This window comes from Taurulus bubalis, assembly GCF_910589615.1.
Source record: "Taurulus bubalis genome assembly, chromosome: 7".
NCBI lineage: Eukaryota > Metazoa > Chordata > Actinopteri > Perciformes > Cottidae > Taurulus > Taurulus bubalis.
In genome coordinates, this window is record NC_136595.1 from 4,853,838 (window position 1) to 4,870,868 (window position 17,031).

The following is a 17,031-nucleotide window of genomic DNA, read 5'->3' on the forward strand; positions in this document are numbered from 1 at the left end:
TTTTCATACTCAAATGCGCTGCTTAAAAATCCCGGCTCACATCCTCTCGCTTTACCCATTTATAAAGGGCAATCTAATGATAACCCCTTGTTGTGTCACGAGGCAGATGGCGCCGTGTGTTCCCTCTTCAAGCGATGTTTACTTTCCACAGACGAGCCCACGGCTCTCTGCCTGCCGCCATATCATCGGGTGCTCTGGCTTGTACAAATCAAAACATAGAAATTACATTTTTAACTGCAGATCTGGGTTTGTTTATGTTACTGAACTCTTCTTTTTTATGCCAGAACTGTTCAGTTTGGGACATTTGGACAGATGTGTGTTGGTAAATCGTCCTTATACTCTATTAGAGTGAGTGCACCTTAAATATTTCTATAAAAATGAAAGAGACAGACGGAATGATACTTGTAACAGCTGGTTAAGGCAGATTTCATGCGGTGCATCCAGATGTTTGATGTTTCAGTGAGCGAGGGGACGAGAGTGTGGCGGGCTCGACCGTAGCGGGTGTGCAGGACTGACCCAGGATCAGGCGGCAGTCCACAGCTGCATGTTTAGAGCGTGTGTGACCTCACCGGCAAACTGCAGCACCGGCCAGCTGGAGCACGCACTGCAGGGGGCCGAAAGGTCTGAGGGGCCCGACAGGGAATTTACCTGTGTGCCGAGCGGTCAACTGTGTTTTGCTACATTCTATTGGTGCTGAGATACATTTGCACCCGTCTGTGGTTAAGCAGGTGGGAGGAGGGACGGTTGTGTGACAGGACCGGGCATCAGCAGCTCGATCACGCACTCGTTTCCTTGGCGATGCCAGCTCCAACAGTGGCCTAACTCAGAGAGTTTGGCACAGAGACAGGACGTCATCTATACTCTTCCCTTATCCTTTATTCCTTATACTCAGTCACATCGAGCCCTGCTAGGCTGGCAAGAAACTGCACGAAGAAGTAGGATTATAAAGTACTTGATACAAGATTTTAGTTCGAGAGATAAGAAAATGACTTGTTTGGCCGTATCAGCACCAACACAGACTGCTCAGACTAATTAAATCCCATACTTATTCTGGCAGAATATGCTTGAAAACAACTTCCATAAGCGACTGAAAAATAAAATCACTTTGAAATTAAAGGACGCATTTAAAATGTGGGTCACTTGAGGAAACACTGAAAATAAGCTTCATTTGGACACAATGGAGGTAAAAGCATGGAGATGATGTGGCCGAGTTTCCCCTTTGGGCATGAAGAGGTGCTGAAGGCTTTCTGGCCCCGGTTTTAAATATAGAATCAGTTATACATGAACGCATTAGATCGACAGAAATTATTAATACTCCTTTTACATTTTTAACTAGCGCACATTGTCAGAAGACAGACCGCGGCTCTCCGGCTCTTTCTGCCAGGGACTAGTGCAAACATTTATATTTTAAACACATCTAGGGGATTTCATCACATATATTTTAAATGGTTTTCTTTCTTACTGGCCTTAAGATACGTTTTTCACAAGTGAAATCATCACTACATTAATTGATGATGACATCAAAAGATCATGAACACTTGGTCCATCACACAATAGGATATAAGAGTGAAAGAACTGTTTCTCACCATGTCAGCTGATCACAACTAGTTTCTGCGTTGGTCAAATTACCGCCAGTATTAAAGTCTGGGTAAATCAAAAATAAGTGTTTTTAAAGGGATACTTTGCACATTTTCAATCAGATTTCTATCATGTCAAGCCTACCCAGCACTGGTGGCAATGAGCCCAGTGCATTATGGTTGTTGTAGTTTGTTTCTTTGAATACATCTTTTTAGCAGAAGAGAATACCACAGTCCATTTGCTGTTTTTCTCTTGTCATGTAGCAACAATTTCAAGGGATTTCTGGGATGTGATGGTTTTTAGTTCTCAATTATCATTGTGAAATGAAAAGGTTTGGATTTAGGAGCGTTGACAAAAAATTTAAAAAGAGAAAATAATCGGATTAATCAATGAAGAAAATAATAGTTAGTCACAGGCCTAGTTAAGACAATTAGATGTAGATAGTTGTGACAATCACACTATAGACCGGTCCTGAAACCAGAGCAGGGAATGGTGGCCGGGTGGGTGTTACAGTGGGTTTGTATTCACTCCAACATGATGACTCAGCTGCTGCTCGGAGGCTGCGAAGATGGAAATCACAGTAATGTGAGACATTTCCTGAGAAGCACTGCGCTCAACCAGACTTTATTGTCGGCACCGTAAACACACGTGGAAGTGTATTGGCCATAATGTTATCTCTCAGTGTGTTAACATTTACATTCAGACAGAATGTGTTGTTCACTAGAACACTATTTACTTTTGGATCCAGAGAGGAAGTGTGATTAATGTGGTTCAGCAGTGAGCTCAACACTGCAGTGATGCAGTCGGCCTCGAGTACAGTGAGGAGAAGGGATGTCTGGGGCGCTTTGGTGACAGCATGACCAAGAGTCGCACTAAAATCCATCTTTTCAGGCTTCAAGGACCATGTTTGTGTCTGGTTAGGCAGAGCACGGACCAATCAGCGTTCTTTGAGGCGCGACTGGCAGCTAGGGGCGTGGCTTAGGTGTTAGCTGAGAGACAGATTAGCGTAGATGCGGCTACAGCATCAGTTATGGAAATACCACGGTCAAGAAACTTGAGGAGTTGAAGTCTTTTTTTCTTGTTATGATATTTTTTCCCAATAAGACTTCCAAAGCCCTGCGTCTGGACTCTGTTAAGCCAACAGACCCCGAGTCACAGCGAGCATGCTGGCTATTTGCTCACAGCGGCGTGTTCGGCAGCAGTTTGTGAGCGCGCAAAATCGGATGAATTTGGAATTTACTTTCCAGCACCAGAGGGAAGAGATCGGTTTAGATTTTCTCCGTCAGACAGCAGGCTGTGTATGTAATATATGTAGAACACAACGATAACAGCTCGCTACATTTGTAACCACAGCAGAGCGAGTCGTGCCGCTGCAAAGTTATAATTTGTCTATTTAACTCATTTTCCTCGGCTCACAAAGCATCATGGGTACGTTAATTTAAAATGAACCAATCCAGCAGATTGTAAGAGAAGAGTGTAAGACAACAGAGGATGAGGGCTCCTAAAGTTCAAGGTGTCATCTTCAAACTGTTTGAGTTTACAATTATACAATAAATAGAAAAGCAACACATTCTCACATTTAAATAGCAGAAACCAGAGGGAGTGTTTGGCATTTTTTCCTTGATAATTGACTGACACGATTAATCAATTATCAAAATTGCTGAAAATGTATTTTCTGGTTTTTGGTTAATCAATTATTTGACCAATTGTTGCAGATCCATAAATAATCTAAATGTGTCTGAAAATAAAATAAGTTTAGATACTTTGTCTCTAACATGTAATTCCTGTTTTGGGGCAGCAGCTGATAATGCTCATAAATAGAGCATAAATTAAACTGCTCATTGTTTTGCCCGAACAATAGACTAATTGCTTGGTCTATGTAATGTCAGGAAATAGTGGAAAATGTCCATCACACCAAGATGATGTCTTCAAGGTTCTTGTGTTGTCAAACAAATAGTCTAAAACCCAAATGTGTTCAATTTACCATCACAGAAGACAACAAAAAGGAGCAAATCCTCACAATTGAGCAGCTGGAACCCGCTGGCCTTTTTGATTATTAAACTACTGATGTGAGCAAATATGACTTTCACATAATTTCATCTTCATTGTCTTATCCTCCGCTTCAAATTGTCCCCACCAATAAATCAGAATGGCCTGTTGCTACACTAAGTATCTGCGTGTTTGGGCAGAGCAGACGGAGGCGGTCACAGCCCGGTGGCCAGGCCTGACTGACAGCTCCACCACGGCTGACAAAAGCGCTCTGCCTCTGGGGGCTGCGAGCCCTTTAGCATGTGCTGCCAGGCAGCGAGGACGCCCGCCTCTGTCTCTCTCGGCTGGGTGGCTGCTTGATGGGAGGCTGCTGCTTTATAGGCAGCAAATCTGGCTCGCCTCGCTCACCTCCCCCTGCTGACTGAAGCCACTACCACGCTCGGTTTCATCTTTCTGATGGGCCCTCGCTCTCTAAATACACGGCTACTCTCCCTTCCAAAAGGACTGAACTGGATGTGCTCAGATCTGAGAGCCCGACCTGCATGAAAACAAAACTAAGAACGTGCAGTGCTCCTTCAGGCTCACAACATCTCTCCATCCTTCCTGGGCAAATATTGAAGCCGCATAAACACTCAAACTGAGCTAATGCACGTAGCATTTCAATTAATACTCAAAGGTCTCTGGAGTTAGAAAAAAAACTGCATTAACAGCCCTACCTGTCACTGAGCCGGGGGAGGAAAGGGAAGTGGCATTAACACACGCACACACACAAAGTAGATAAATAATAAAAACAAGAAGGCTTTAAGGGTTAAGCAGTGGATTTGTTTGCAACTGACTATTCTCAGACGATTACAATAGAGTGGGGCAGAGACTGGCATTCACCAGCATATGGGGACGTTATTAAATAAGCAGATGCTATCTGCCGGGCATCTGTCCGCCTCGCACTCCGTCCCGGCCTGCCCACTTACAATGGGCGGATGCTCGGCGCCGACTTTGACGGCTGACGGATTTCACGATGGTTGATTCATCGACGTGCATTGCGGTTGGGAGTTACAGCGGCGGCCTTGGAGCGAGGTGGACTGCAGTCACGCCAGGTAGCGGGGCTTCGGAGGGTGCTACTCTCTGAAAGCGCCTCAGGAAATGAGCCTGTCACGTTTAGTACCCATGCATTATAGGATATAATCTCGCTACAGTCATAACACATTGCATCAAAATCTGCCCCCAAAAGACTGCATCTAACTCCACCCTGACCTCCTGAGCCTTAATATTAACAGATGTTGTCACTCAAATGATCATTCTTTGACTTATATCTATTTGAAGGATGATCATGCTCAAACCTTTGGAACTACAGTTTAATCATTTGGGGAATGCCGACAGGAAAGTGTTCAGTGGATTCATGCTGTGGGCCTCAACCTTTTGGAATTTATTTGTTTACAATTTGCGAACCATTGAGAGTGTGCCGAGTTATTAACAAGCAGATCCTGTGCGGTGTCTGTTGGGATCTATAGACAGCTGTCATTGGTTGACTTAGATTCTGAAGAAAACGGAAAAACCTGATATTTCTCACGTAAATTCTAAATTTATGAGGATAGTTTTTTCCCTCATGATTTCTAAGTCTTCTATTGACGTTTATCTGACATTAGATGTAATTAGATGTAAGACTGAAGTTTAAAATATGTGCATCGTGTCTTTGTTTAGATTTGAGTTATGACTCTGAGGTAAAGTCCTAATAACAGAATATACAGGAGAAGCATCTTTCCATCCTACCAATCATCCAGCAAAAAACGGAACTAATGAACAGATTAATTTCTTCTGCCACCGTTGAGACACGGATGAGGTCAGATGTTGGGTAAACAGCTGTTATGATAACTGTTTCCCAGCCTTTGAGTCCGCAGCCAGCTTTTCCCAAATATAAGCCTGTTCCATAGCAATTTGTGACAAAGAGTTGTTCAAAGGAACCTCAAAGCACGATGAAGATTCAGCAGCTTAACAACACAAAGACATGAGCCCTCGCAGGCCGTGTGAAATGTGTGGCTCTGTAGTCTGTCGTGACTTACGAATGTAGAAATATAAGAGGATACAGCGGCAACTGTGAAAGCGCAGCATCACAGAGCTAACACAGACAATTTAATCCACACACAATGAGCCGCTCAAATCTCATTACAGCGCCGCACAGTACACTGAAGAATAGAGACATGTTTGGGCTGTTTTTCTGCCTTTTGTGGGCGTTAGCAGGATGCATTATTAAGACCAAACGGGTTGTAACAACAATGATAATACAGTAAAAACTAACTTATAACAAGCTGAACAATATATTATACCATGTTAAACCATCTTCAGCACAGAGTTAGCCGAGAGGATCGATACCCCTCTCATAGCCGTCTGTTCAATGTGAAGCTACCGCCAGCCGCTAGTTAGCTTAGCTTGGTTTAGCACAAAGGCAGCTAGCCTAGCGCCGTCAAAAGGTAACAAAATCTACCCTCTGGAAATAAGCATGTCTCCCAAAATGCTCTATTCATTTAATAAACGTTCATACCTGGAGATAAAGAGCTTTAAGTTATATTTATACTGAAGAGGACAAGAAAGTCAAATTAGAGGGAGCAGGTGAGGAAAAACGGAGGCAATCTACAGAGACCGCTGTAGTTGATTTAAAGGCAGAGCCAGATTAGCGCCGTGTGTCTCGAGCTTTACAAGGACCAAGAGGCTGCAGAACATTATTAACTCTACTGGCCTGACCGCAAGCCTGCTGTACGCGATTGAAAAGTATTTTCCAACTCACAGCTGGTTTTTTTAAACGAAGGCAACTGCTCCTCAAATTAAAAACAGAGATTTAATGGACAGTCGGAGAAGGTGAGGTTCAGAAAAGCATTTACCTTATTTTTTACTCAAAGCGAAACAAAAGTCCCCTCTTCTTCTAATTCAGCGGCCCCATATACTGATGGTATTTCTAATTTATTTTCGCACAATGCACACAGGCTCATAACACTGTATATCTCCTCATAAAAGAGCCAGAGTGAGCTGACAGACACACAAACGCACACGCTAAACTAATCGAGGAGGAGGGCAGAATAGCTTGGTGAGATTTATTTGTAATTCCTTTTTTATTACTATTTAAGCAGATACTTACGAAGCAATAATATTGGCGGTTATATTTTCCACGCGTCTGCAGACGCTTGCAAAGACGGCTGTAAGTGGCGTGGCTGCTTAAAAGTATTCTGTTTTTAGGACAACGGGTGAGATTAAACTGCTTTAGAGGGAAGAAGGTTGGAAATAGTGATCGCTTGAGGGCCCTGATGTTGTTCAGTTCAAAAGGTGTCTGCTTTAAGTAACAATCATGTTGGCTAGTTTTATCTCACACACACACGTACACACAATAGATAGTCATTTCTGAGGAATCTATTTCCTTGATTGTCACGTTTGATCGATGTCAAACTACGCTTCCTGTGAAGGGAAAGACAATCAACTGGGACAAAATTGATCATTAGAGACAAAATATCCCCTGTGTGCGGCACATACCTGATACGTGTTGTCAAAGCTGTCATACATGAACCGTGTGATCAGGGACGTCTTTCCAACTGCAAGAGAAGAGAAGAGAAGAACAGAATGCGTTAAATGAGGAGACGCTCGATAAAAAAAAAAGGTACCAGCGGGATTGCTAGTTATGATTACAGCCATGGCTGTCACTGCTGCCCAGGGAGCTCATTACTGTGTGCGTGTGTGCGTCTGTGCAGTGGCATCGGGGTCCGGATGTAATTACAATGCTGCTGCCGCTACCGGCATTACGTGTGTTACCCAAAACGCGTACACTTCTCATCTGACACAGTCGATGGGGAGAGCAGGTGCAGCGATGCAAAATCAGTTTTACTGAACGGCGGGAAAGCTGGAGGAAAAGTCAACCGCCTTCTGTTCTTCTTCAGGTTTCGCTGACACTTATCTGCAAGGCCCTGAAGGCAACATACTGATCATTGAGTCTAATAAAAGGACATCTGTACCTCAACCTTCTGACTCGGAGCGATGGGGCTCTATGCGAACACCGTTTACTGTGAATGTTTTCCCGATGACAGATTTCTGCATTTCCGGGTCATGAGGGATGATTGAAGGGGATTATTATTATTATCTTATTAACTAAAATCCTGCTCACTTGTGCAATTAGTGACACAAATCGACTATCTGTAGCAAATGCTACAGGTTTTGAGCTTCCCTTGATCAATGTTTTTACATTGCAGATAATAATAGTAATCCTGGACTAGACAATCAGACTTAACTGATCACAGATATATTCTAACATTAACCATTAATTGACCATTTGAAGCAACATTGGAAATATCCTCAATAACAAAGTGAAGCTATGACTGATTAAATGGTTCCTTAATGACAGTTTTTGGACGAGCTGTTACAACGGATAAACAAGAAGGACGACACCACAGGTGGTTTACCTGTGTTCCTAAATGTACACAACTCAGACCTGATGCTTTGCTCTGTGGGGAAAAGATTATACTTAATTCTACCTTAACACACCTCATTATGGAAGCGTGCTAAGGTATGTGGCTGACTGGAAAACAGCCACCAAATTTCATATCAATTCAATAAAGCATTCATCATCTTAGGGGCAAACGGCACGATACACCAGAATTAATCACTTCTAGAAAACGGCGGCTGGTGAGACGTGGTCGACTCGTTGATAGATGGCGTCTATGGTTTTTAGATTTGGTATCCTCAGTTGTTTTGGAAATGAGGAGGACTGGAGCAGAGAAAACCGGGAAGGCAGCAGGAATCAATCCCCATCCTCTTGTTTTATCCATTTAGCAGCCGTGCAGATGGTTGGCTGTGAGCCGGTATCTTAAACCCCGATAACTCCAGTGGAACAGAGCCACAGATCCACAGGTGAGTCTAACCGTTCTACCAAACAGTCCACAGACATCTCATCCCATCGACTGGACTCATCTGCATATACCCTCCCCCTCCAGTGCAAAGTGCAACATTTGTTTGTGCAGTTTCCGTTCCAGGGCTGTTATAAAATATTTGTGAAATTTCCATTCATTATTCATGTGAGAGAAATGCACTGTGACCGAGTCCCTCAGAAATGTTCAGGCGCGGGCGCACTGGGTAAATGTAATCCGTCTTTAATTCACAGTTCATCAAGCTACAATTGTTTACAGGAAGAGTTTTAATCAGGCAGACTAATTACAAGTGTCTGCGCCCTCACTCGGTTTCCATATCTGCGAGGCAGGATTTGACGGCAGCCACTGATTATGCTAATGATCTCATGCTAATTCATCAATACATCATCTGGCTCACTTAGCTCCAGAGATGTCCTACTTTAGGCAAATACCAGCTAATTTATCAAGTTCTACTCATTCAGTCACAGCCTATTTGGACTCAAACCTCTATTACGACTCGACTAGTGAAGAGCAATTTAGTGTGCATGGAGCTGTAGTAAAAGTGGTACTCTGAATAGTATGGAGGCTGTCCCCAAAATACAAGAGCCAAAGTGGAAGGAATGTTTGTCTGCTCTGTTGTAAGTCGCTAACGTCACCATGCCAGGCTAACGAGTGACGGGCAGTGACTTCGCGATACTTCCAAGGCCAAGGGTTAGCATACCATTAGCTCACTACTTTATTATGTTACCTTAGATAAAACCTCGTTCACGAGTGACATAACCTCTCATGTCCTTCTCTAAACACTTGTGTTGAGTCGCTAGTCCAAATAACTTATCATGTTATGAACATCTGAACAGTGTTGTGTTAGAAAAAGAATAACAGATAACTTCAGCGAAGCAGGAACCAGCACTAGCATACGCAAAATCGGTCGGTCGAGTTGGAGTTTCCCCGTTGATCTTTCACAATGAATCGTTTAGTTTATTTTAGTTGTGTTTCAATGTGTTTCCTTATATGGTCATGTCATCGAGCATCCTCCATTTGACGTTTTAGTGGGTGTTGCTGCAGGAGGCAGTTTATTCCACTCTGTAGCACCAGCATAGATAAAAGAAACCCTAATTGTTGAACCTGCAATTAAAAAAAGCCCTTAAATGTGCATTTAAGGGCTTTTTTTTAATTGCAGGTTTCTCTTTTGAATATGACTCAGCTGGAAAACTGAATTAAACAGTCTGTAAATTGTATGTCTTTTAATGTTTTGGACTGTTACTTGGACAGATTTTGAGAGACATGATCTTGGTGCCATGTAAACTGTAACCGGCACTATTCATTACTTTTTGACATGTAATCAGCGATGAAGACCATCAATATCTGCGGCCCTATCCACTGCAATACACTAATGACTTCACAGTACGTTGCCCTATTTTTCACCCTGAATGTTTGTTTGTCACAGCGTGCCTTCCCATCACTGGTCATGACAGAATGTAGAGTCTGATGCAGCGTGCTTGTCGCTGACTCATCCTTGTCGACCCACTGGGCGACATGACACAGCACTCTGAGCCTCCCAGGAAAGCTTCACATCTCAGATACAGACAGCGCGTCCTCATTTCTTCCTCCAAGTCAAGTAGTATCTGGGAGTGCGTGCTTTAAAACACCAAAATGCCTTCCCCAGAAGAAAAGAGGGACGAACACACTTTGATTTCTTTTGGATGTATAAAATGTGACGATGCACACTGAATTACACAACCGAGATGTTCCACCGAAGCTGCAGGGAAACATAAACACACCCCTTAATGTCCCGATCCAACCTGCGGTAGTCTCCTGATCTTAAAAGGCTGAACTGAGTGTGGCATTCTGTTTTTATCAGTATCTCCATAACTCCAGGTCTGTTTGTGTGAATTTAATTACTGGTGCGGAAGCAGGAAGCTTAGTAACGCTCGTGGCTGCAATAATTTAGGGAATTATCCGTTCGGCTAAAAAAGAAGTGACTAACAAGGCAGATTTTTGATTACATTTCGGAATTAGCGCTGCGTTTCTGAACATTTCCCCCCTGCGTAAGCTTTTCATCCGCTTTGCCGTTAACACTTACCACTATTTTAGAGATCATGATGGGATTCAAATGATTAGCAGCTTTAGTCAGACATAAAAGTAAAATCGGAGGCAGTGGCAGAGATAACATGGCGACAATCTCATTTCATTCAGGTCGTAAGGTGTGTTCTCACAGGGCAAAGGGGTTTACTGAGAAAGACAACATTAAACTACAGGAGCTACGATGAGACGCAAACTGATAAATGCCATCTTTTTAATTTACACAAACAATGTCCTTTATCCGCATGAAAGCTCAGCGCGTACTTCATCTATCACAAATATCAATACGGTAGACAGCAAAGGTCGACTGGTTTGATATTAAACTGCATAAGGGTACGCATCCCCCTGGGTGTAAGAGGAACCATGCAACATTTATTGATGACACCCGTTGCAAGTTTTCCAGGCTGTCTGTGCAAATGTCTCATCTTGACATTTAGGCTCTTCAATGTAGCTTTTTCTTCGGTGTCTGGCACCTATTGATTACCGTCACACTCCATGTGCAAATGGCCAGTTTAATGACAGGAGAGCGCCGTCCCCCGTGGCATAGAAATGCACAGCACCTTCTGATGGGACTGTTTGTGCATTGGAAATAATTTAGTTGACTGCCCCATCATAGAACAACATGCCTCCAGCGATTTTCTCCAGGACAGAGTGTGTCATATTGAGACAAGATCTAAAAAGGAATGGTTAAAATCTACGTAACACAGGCAGAGATGTCCTGCCATTGATTCTCTCAAGCTCCAAAAACAGCAGGCTGGGCTTGTCACAATAGCTGATAGATTGTCCCAGAGATAATTGCGATAAAACTCTGTCATCATTTTAAGACCATTACATGCCACTGACATGATCATATTAAAAACATAATAATGCAAGCACACCCTTTCTACAGGAACACCCGCTGCTTTGATTGGCTCATGTGGAACAAGACCGCCCACTTGTACTTCTTCTCTATTCAGGCATTACAAATGGAAAATATAAAAAATATCCTAAATGTCAATGTTCAATAATAATGGTGGGGCAAACCCTGCCGTTTACTCTCATAACGATGATGACATTCTTATGTAAAACAACACATGTATTTAAACACAACGGGCCTGGAATGAGGCAAGGTCAGCAAAAATGATCAAGGTCGCGTCCATATATATATATATATATATATATATATATATATATATATATATATATTGACCGTTATCAAGCTAGTTGGCTCGAAGAGATTCATCTTCCCTCCTCTGTGGTTTCTCACTGAACTATATAAATACAACTTACTGACTGTTCTTAAACTAGACTGTTTATTTACACATTATTTCGACCCTTAATGCGCATATCTCTACATACACAGTGCAGGAATTCAACATGTAACAACCCATCCCACTATAGCAGTCGCTCTGCAGACGGCTTAATAAATAGTACCACAGATAGGGGATTCCTGCGAGGTGGGTTCCCAATTACAGCCTTGGTTTTAATGAAGTCTCTCGTTGGCGTGGTGCTTCAAAGGCTTTGTGGAGTGAGTTAGCAACATGAGGGCCAATTAACGGAGAGGACCGAGCACCTGCTGCTGCACAACCTGCACTTTCGACAGCAGGGCTCTGCTGAGCGCAGTCAGCAGACGCCTCATCAAGGCCTCTCTTAAGAGCTCAAAATGCCATTTTACGGCACGTTAAAGGTCCAACACAGCTGGGCTCGCATTAGGTTCCGCCATTTGTGAGCTATGCAACCATAAAGCGAGTTAGTTAAGGATGCTGCCACCTCTGCACCCGAATAATCACTGGCTTAAACACAAACAATATCACAAGAGCTGTAGATAATTGTAATGAATGGGTGCGACTGGAAAACAGAAACACACTTTTAATGGCAAGAGCTTCGTCTTTCACGGCATTATCACAACATTTATATAGTGCACAGTCATTGCGTGCGTGCAAATGTGTTTTTAAAAGAAGACACATCATATACATTTTAAATTAGAAGCGTAAGGGATTTGAAAAGATGGACCACACACACACAGTATAATAAACTGCCAACTCTACTTCTTGCTGAGCTCTCTGAAGCTGAAAAATAAACAACGTTTTCCATCCAGTCCTGGAGCTGTGTGCCAAGCAGCCAGGTAAACCCACTGCTGGTCATTTGGCGGCAGGCATCACGGAATACCCTTGAGGTCTTGGCAGCCAATACAAAAAGTGGGTCCAGACTCCCACTCTCAGAGAGATGGATAAAAATAACGCGGTACGCGTCACGCCTTGCCTTCGCACGACACCGGATGAGAGCCGGGCACGCGGGAGAGAGGCAGATATCTAATATTTATCAATGAGTGACGGAACAGAGAAAAAGAAGAAGTTATTTATGATCGTCCCCGCCGAGGTAAGGAGAGCACAGAGACCTGGAGAAGATACCGAACCGTGGGAGAGATATTATGGACTCTTGCATCTGTGTACTTGTTTATTCATAGTCACAGCAGCTGGCAAGCAGAACCCAACAGGAGAAAGCCAAACAGCAGATGGCCTCCGGATGAATGTCCTTCAGTCTAAGTTAAAGAATTACACTCGCATTAACAAACCAAAAACTGCCACAAAAAAAAAAACTTTGTGCAATGAAACTTTCTAGTTTCAATGTTAATTTGATATATACCTGACAATCACAACTGTACAAGAATGTTGCATAAAACTAACACAAAACAAACAGAGTTTCATCACTTGAGCCAAATACTGCGTTAGACAAAAATCTATTCTGGTTGACATACATTTGGGGGTCGGGTGCCTTGCTCAAGGGCACGGACAGAGGCATGCCCTGTCTTTGAAGACATTTAATACAGCAATAAAAGGTCAAAAAATTGTTGGGTCACACAACGTCCCTCAAATGAGTCAAAGAATCAAGATCTTGCATATTTCATGCTGGTAAACCCCAAACTGAGCAACAATGAGCTCTCTGGAAGCAGACATGGATGCAACTAGGACATCCTGTCTCTGTGCTTGTACAGTCGTTTTCTTGACTTTGTTAGGATGATGAAATGAGGTTGGACAGGTTTTGTTAAGCCTAGCTGTCTCCTGCATGGTTATGCATGAGTTCATCTGCTTTTTATTTTTTACGTTACCATGCTAGCATGTTAGCTACATTGAAGTAAAGCAGGATTTTCAAAAAAGCACTATTATAATTGACACTCATTTGGTTTTTAATCATATGTTGCAGCATTTACAGTATAACCACTGTTTCAAATGCTTTTCAGCATTTTGTGTCAAATTAGGAAAAACACAGGTGTTTTCACTTCAGTCTAATTAGACTGTGTGGGCGTGTGCAGGCCGTGCTAGCTAAACCTGTTAGGGCAGGACCACCTCCGTTATTCTCGTTAATATAAAGGGCCAATCCCAAGGACAATCTGGCAGACATTTTGAGCTCTTTATGCAAGCCAGCATTAGATGCCGACTTTGCCCAAGGCAGTTACCAATGGGAGAATGGAGACTTAAAAAAGAAAAAAGGTAAAGAAAGAAGCATGTGGGTGTTCAGCCCGATAAATAACATTTACACAACATTAAGGATTAAAGATGGAACATAAAAACACATGAAATCAGAGGAATGCAAGCAGAGATTATTTATGCATTTATAACGATTAAATAGATTATTTGAAATGATGTCTCATCTCGTGAGGAAAGAGCCTGAAGACGTTTAAACCAGGGATTACAAGTATAAATTAAATACCCACAATTAGACAATATTTTTTTATGTAGTCATGGTGATATGTTGCAGCAAAGTGCTTGGATTGGGCCAGAACGTTTGGTAACAGCACACAACTTCCCGCATAGCTCCGCCCACCCCCAACTCCAGGAGCAGGGCCAATTGAAATTGAAAACACCTGGGTGAGCGCAGCAGGCACGTTTCTAGTCTGTTTGAAACGAGATAGAGCCACCTTCATCAAATTGAACATGGAAATGGTCTCTGACGTGTTGCTGTTATGTGACGGGCCGTGGACTCTGTACCTACGCCTGCAGTTTAATAGCTGATCGCAATGAGAAAATAAGTCAATAGGGAAAAATAATAAATGTAGTGTATTTGTGAAAAACAATGAAATTATAAAATAACTATAACTTTTAATTATTAAAAAAAAAGTTTAAAAAAATTAAATGGCCCACCACTGTGTGGAAGCCAGTTTTAGCCGAGCCCACTTAAAGTCACCAGAATAATATTTACTCGGATATAGCAACTCTTATCATGTGGATGCAACCAATACAAAGATATACGTGGTGTTGGCTTATTTATTTGAATTGAATCCTAAATGATGAATCTTATCAACTTTGGCGATACCCTGACTTTGTGACATTTGTGGTTTTTAGTAAAATGTCTCAACAACTGTTGGATTCAAGGACATTCTGCACACATATCCATGTCCCTCGTTGGGATGAAGCGTAATAACCGATAGGATCCCTGGACTTTTCATCCAGCATTGCCGTCAATTTGTCCAAAACATGAGAATCAATCAGCAAGAAAAGCAGACACAATATACGATTTTCAGAGAGTTATTCTGGTCCTTTTACAAATCTGAGCAGCTTTCATTGCTTTTACAACACGTGTCACTGCACCTGCGAAAAATTTGCAATTCAAACTCTCACCAGGACCGTCCATTTACCAATACCTCTGAATAATGGATGAACATGCTTTCCAACCCGACAAAGGCTGAGGCTCCCGTGCACACGTCCTGTGAAGCACTCAGAAAGCCATTTCAGCCCTGATGCCGTCTAATGAGGCATTTTATGTTACTAAAAGCAATAACAGCACACTCGCACACAAATACATACAGTACACAGTCAGAGCACAATGACATGTCCACCAAGGTGTGACACCAGTTCTGAAATCTATGACTCTCTGGTGTTTGCGATTGCCTTGGGAAAGGAGATAGAAGTCATACGTCTACGGTTTGAGGCCAGAGGGCTTGAGACAGAGCGACTTGACATTTTAATGTTTAAATTAGATTCCGTTCTCGCGAGGCACAGGGCGGCTGGAGAAATGGAGACGGCATCCGCTCGGAGAAAGAGGACACGGCTTTCATTTGCAGTCTTCCATGTGTCTTCTGCACATCGCCCTACTTCCGATGTGTTCTCAGGGGTGAACAGTGGGGTTAAGAAAGCTCAGTAATAAAACTGACTTGTAATGGAGTGCCTTTGGGTAAATGTCATTACAGAAATGAGATACAGGTGTTCAAAGTATTTCATGTTGAATGTGTATTACTTCTTATTCAATCAAGATGATTATAATGCCATCTGAAACATCCTCTGTTGCCCTTATCACAGTCCTTGTAATCTTTTAGAGAGGACATCTCAATCTCAATATTATGTTTACCTACTGATTCATTACCTACTCATTTTTAATTGCTTTTTGGTCTCCATTCAAATTCTCTATAATCAAGCTGTTGCTTCGACATCACCGGAGGCCCAAACCTCTTAATTAGACATTGATACAATAATAAAAACCCAACGACCTTCATTCATTTGAATGAAAACCTATAGAATGTATTCCAGTATTGGACCAGGCATCATATTTCCAGCTCATACTCTTTCCATATTCCCCTCGGGGGTAACACTGCTGGAACACTGACGAATGCATCAATCTAATTGGTGCACAAATAATTAAGTCCATTCTGCTAATTGAACGCTGATAAATGCAACAACATGCTCATATTGAGTATATTCTCAAGGCTCACATGGAAACGTGACTTTTTTTTTTCCAGCAACACGTGTACAAGCTGTGTGTGTGGGACATGGATCAATAATGCAGTTTGCAACATATAGAATAGAGAGCTGCTTGAGCCCAATATGCAGCAAAACAGTAAGAGGAACGAGAAAGTTTCCCGGTGATATTTTTCTTAAAAAGGAGTCATATCATCAGAAGTGCTTTCAGTGCTACATCAAATTTGGATATCTGTGTGTCTACAAACCCACAAACCGTGAAATAAGATAAACCAGCAGGTTTTTGCAGGCTATCAACTACCACAGCTGCTGAGATCAGAACATCTCCTTCCTATGCCACATGCAGGCTCATGAGAATATACCCCCCTTAATCAGAGTATCTCAACCCACAGCTTGAGAACTACCTAATAATTTTCTTGCAAGCCAATCAGAGCAGGCTGGGCTTTTTCAGGAGGGAGGCTTAAAGAGACAGGCGCTAAAACGGATTGTTTTTTGAACATTAACGCTTGTAAATATGTTCTAGAAGAAACCCCAAATACGGATGAGAACCTGTAAATGAGCATAATGTGTCCCCTTTAAACAATGTAGACCATTGTAAAGGTTTAAGGAGTCTGACAATATTCCACACAAAAAAAGAAAATATCATGAACAATTAAAACCAAAAGGTACCCTGTAGCCATGTCTGGAAGTGGGAGTACATTGTCTTCAGTCCTGATTACTGAATCCTCACAAAAAGCTCTCCTCTTACTGCTAAAGTTGCTGGTATTTTGTTCAGTGACAAACTGTGCAGAGCAGACTGTGATAAATGAAATCAACTGTGACAATGTAAA

The 17,031-nt window shown here is 42.4% G+C and overlaps 1 protein-coding gene across 2 annotated transcripts in view; it reads right to left on the bottom strand.

Annotated features, from left to right (window-relative positions):
- Positions 1–17,031, bottom strand: part of rab6ba (RAB6B, member RAS oncogene family a) — a gene marked incomplete at its 5' end in the record, with an annotated part of 46,934 nt that overhangs the window by 16,573 nt on the left and 13,330 nt on the right. For both annotated transcript variants that reach the window (XM_079221439.1, XM_079221438.1), the window contains one exon: positions 7,084–7,142. In XM_079221439.1, the coding sequence (XP_079077565.1) occupies positions 7,084–7,142 (59 nt within the window). The remainder of the gene's footprint in view (positions 1–7,083; positions 7,143–17,031) is intronic.